Source organism: Corvus hawaiiensis, chromosome 26, assembly GCF_020740725.1.
Source record: "Corvus hawaiiensis isolate bCorHaw1 chromosome 26, bCorHaw1.pri.cur, whole genome shotgun sequence".
Lineage (NCBI taxonomy): Eukaryota > Metazoa > Chordata > Aves > Passeriformes > Corvidae > Corvus > Corvus hawaiiensis.
In genome coordinates this window covers 44,726,432-44,729,200 of record NC_063238.1, presented here as the reverse complement: position 1 = coordinate 44,729,200, position 2,769 = coordinate 44,726,432, and the positions used below count along the sequence as shown (strand labels likewise).

Genomic DNA, 2,769 nt, shown 5'->3' with positions numbered 1-2,769 from the left:
TGGGAAGATTGCATGGAGACAGGAAATGGGATGGAAGGGACAACACCATCTACTTGCAAGAGCTGCAAAGGCCAGAGCAGGCTGTCAGGGCTGTGAGAGACTGGGGGCAATTTGTCACAACACAGCCTCAAACCACGGCAACCCGGTGCCACAGGGTGACCTCAGTGATGACACTGCACTTCTGCAAAGCTTTGGTCACCCTGTGCCTAAATTTGATTGTCTTGTGCCTGAGACCAGAATTCGGTCTCTAAAATGCACATATAAGGGCTGCCGCCAAGGTGAGATGGACACAGGCTCAAGAGAAGAGCATGGAATCTCAGAATTCCACAAAGAAATGCCTGAATAATGGCAGAGGAGGAAAGAGGCGATTGTTGAGCATGCATTAGTAATTACTGGTTCTTTGCTAAGATGAGCATAATACTAAGACTTATATCCTTCAAGTTATGAATCCTTATGGCTTGAATGCGGAATACATGGATTGATGTCAGAGACCAGCCTGGGAACAAAGGGAACGGCCCAATTTGTTGTTTATTTCTAAGATTACTTAATGCGGTCAAGAAATACACTTTAAATTACATCCTACGTTTGTTGTGTAAATTTCAGAAATCCAAGTTGGCCATAACAATGCAACGAGTTCAGCCTGAACAGCCTCTCTTTTTCCAGATCCTCTCCCTTGATTCTATTCAAGACACGAGGGCATAAGCTCTCATTCATCCATCAGCAAGTGCTCCCAAGCACTGGGACCTTTACAAGCTGTTGCACAGTGACCTCCCCAGGACATCAGCAGCTCCCTCAGCATTCCTGGGTGCCACACAATGACTGATGGACATGCAGTGGCACAGAAGAGGAGCCCAGTCTTCAGAAGACATCCACAAACCAGAGCACATGAGTGCCACAAAATGACCTTAATTATGACATTGCAGGTCTTCTGGGCTCTGGCTGTTCATTCAGCTTTCCCTGGCACAAGTTGAAGAATCAAATCCACCCAAATATCAACTTCTTAAAGTTGCCGCCCAGGTCCGATGGACACAGCCTCAGGGGCAGGACATAGAATTGCAGTATTACGTGAATGAAAACATTCCCCAGCTCGTGACTTGCAAGGTTGGGCCACACATGAGCTGCTGCCTGCAAAATGCCCCAAGGCCATGGGACAAGGCTGTCCTGCCCCTCCAGGACCAGCATAAAAACCGACCCAGCGCCTCTCTCCCTCACACACCTCTCCTGACACCTTCTCCTCCTTCTCCTGCTGACAACCAGGTGAGTCTCAAGTCCCTGATTCTCCTGAACCTGCATCCCTGGCACCTGTCTTCCAGCACCCTCAGCCCCAGCCTCAGCAGCCCTCACGCCTCCCCACAGCCCCACAACAGACTCCACACTCCCTCACCCTCCTGTGTCACCGCCCCTCCCACCCCCACACCCCTGCCCTGCCTCACTCCCCTCTCTCTTCCAGGGACCCTCCACACCACACCCATGTCCTGCTACAACCGCTGCCAGCCCTGCGGACCCACCCCGCTGGCCAACAGCTGCAACGAGCCCTGTGCCCTGCAATGCCAGGACTCCCGTGTTGTCATCCAGCCTTCCCCTGTGCTGGTCACCCTGCCAGGACCCATCATGACCTCCTTCCCCCAGAACACCGCCGTCGGATCCACCTCCTCGGCTGCTGTCGGTAGTGAACTCAGTGTGCAGGGACAGCCCATCTCGGGTGGATTTGGTGGCTTTGGCTATGGCCTTGGCTATGGCCGTGGATTTGGCTATGGGCTGGGAGGCCTGGGCTGCTATGGCAGAAGGGGTGGCTACATCTGCTAAGGACCCTTGGCACCACCCCTGACACCAGCCATCCACTCCCTGGAACACATCTCAGGCATTGAGGCCGCTTCTCTGGGACAAGGCTCTCAAACGGGCTCAGTGCTTCCAGCTCCTGCTCTCAGGCCACCAAGCAAGGCAGCAGGGAAGGGGTCTTCCCGGTCTGCCTGCAAACATGGCCCATTTGTGTTCACCTCTTCTCCCACTCCTTGCTCTGCATCACCCTTTGGCTCAGTCCAGTCTCCTCTGCTGCAAACCCCTTCTCCCAAGCCAGAGACCATTGGGTACCTCCTTTGGGTTGCTCCCACTGTGAGGCAGGAAGGCCTTGATGCTCTGGCCAAACCTCCAAGCAAAGCTCCTCAGCAGATGGTCACTCTACTTGCACCTCAGACCAGCTCTCTTCCACTGGCTTCTCGGGACTTTTCGCTCTTCTACCTCAATAAAGTTTTCCTGCATTGCAGCCTCAGATGAGTCCTTTTTCTTTCTTGTCCCAAGCCTCTTCCAATCTTACTCAGCACTAAGCCAGGGTTGTAGAGGCCACTGGGGTGCGTGAAAAAGTGTACCAAGAGCTCTCTTAGGTATTATTTCTTCAGTTCCACTACCCACTGCCACAGTCTGTTCTTCCATTTCATCACACAAACCCTTCAGCTATTGAAACATAGACCTGGATACACTAATGCAGGTCCATCTCTGCCTCTGGCACAATCTTGTCAGGGCAAGTGTGTTCCATTTGTCTGGACACAGGTTGCTCCTGACCCTCATCATCTTCTGAGCCCATTCTCAGCTCTGCTTGAACATGTCTTCACTGTTTTCAGTTCCCAGAGCTGGACACACAACTTCAGTCTCCCCAGCTTGGAGCAGAGGAGCAGAATTCCCCCTTCAACTGCTGCCCCACCTGCTGTGGGGATGAGCCCAGGACACAGGGGGTTTTCTGTTTGGCATATTCATATGGCGGGCCATGTGCAG

The 2,769-nt window shown here is 52.9% G+C and overlaps 1 protein-coding gene across 1 annotated transcript; it reads left to right on the top strand.

The window, feature by feature from the left end:
- The first annotated feature begins 1,214 nt into the window (after nucleotides 1-1,214).
- Nucleotides 1,215-2,263, top strand: LOC125317368 (feather beta keratin-like). The gene is made up of 2 exons (XM_048287143.1): nucleotides 1,215-1,257; nucleotides 1,451-2,263. The coding sequence occupies exon 2, from the start codon at nucleotides 1,471-1,473 to the stop codon at nucleotides 1,804-1,806; it is 336 nt and encodes a 111-aa protein (XP_048143100.1). The 5' UTR covers nucleotides 1,215-1,257; nucleotides 1,451-1,470; the 3' UTR covers nucleotides 1,807-2,263.
- The last annotated feature ends 506 nt before the right edge of the window (nucleotides 2,264-2,769 follow it).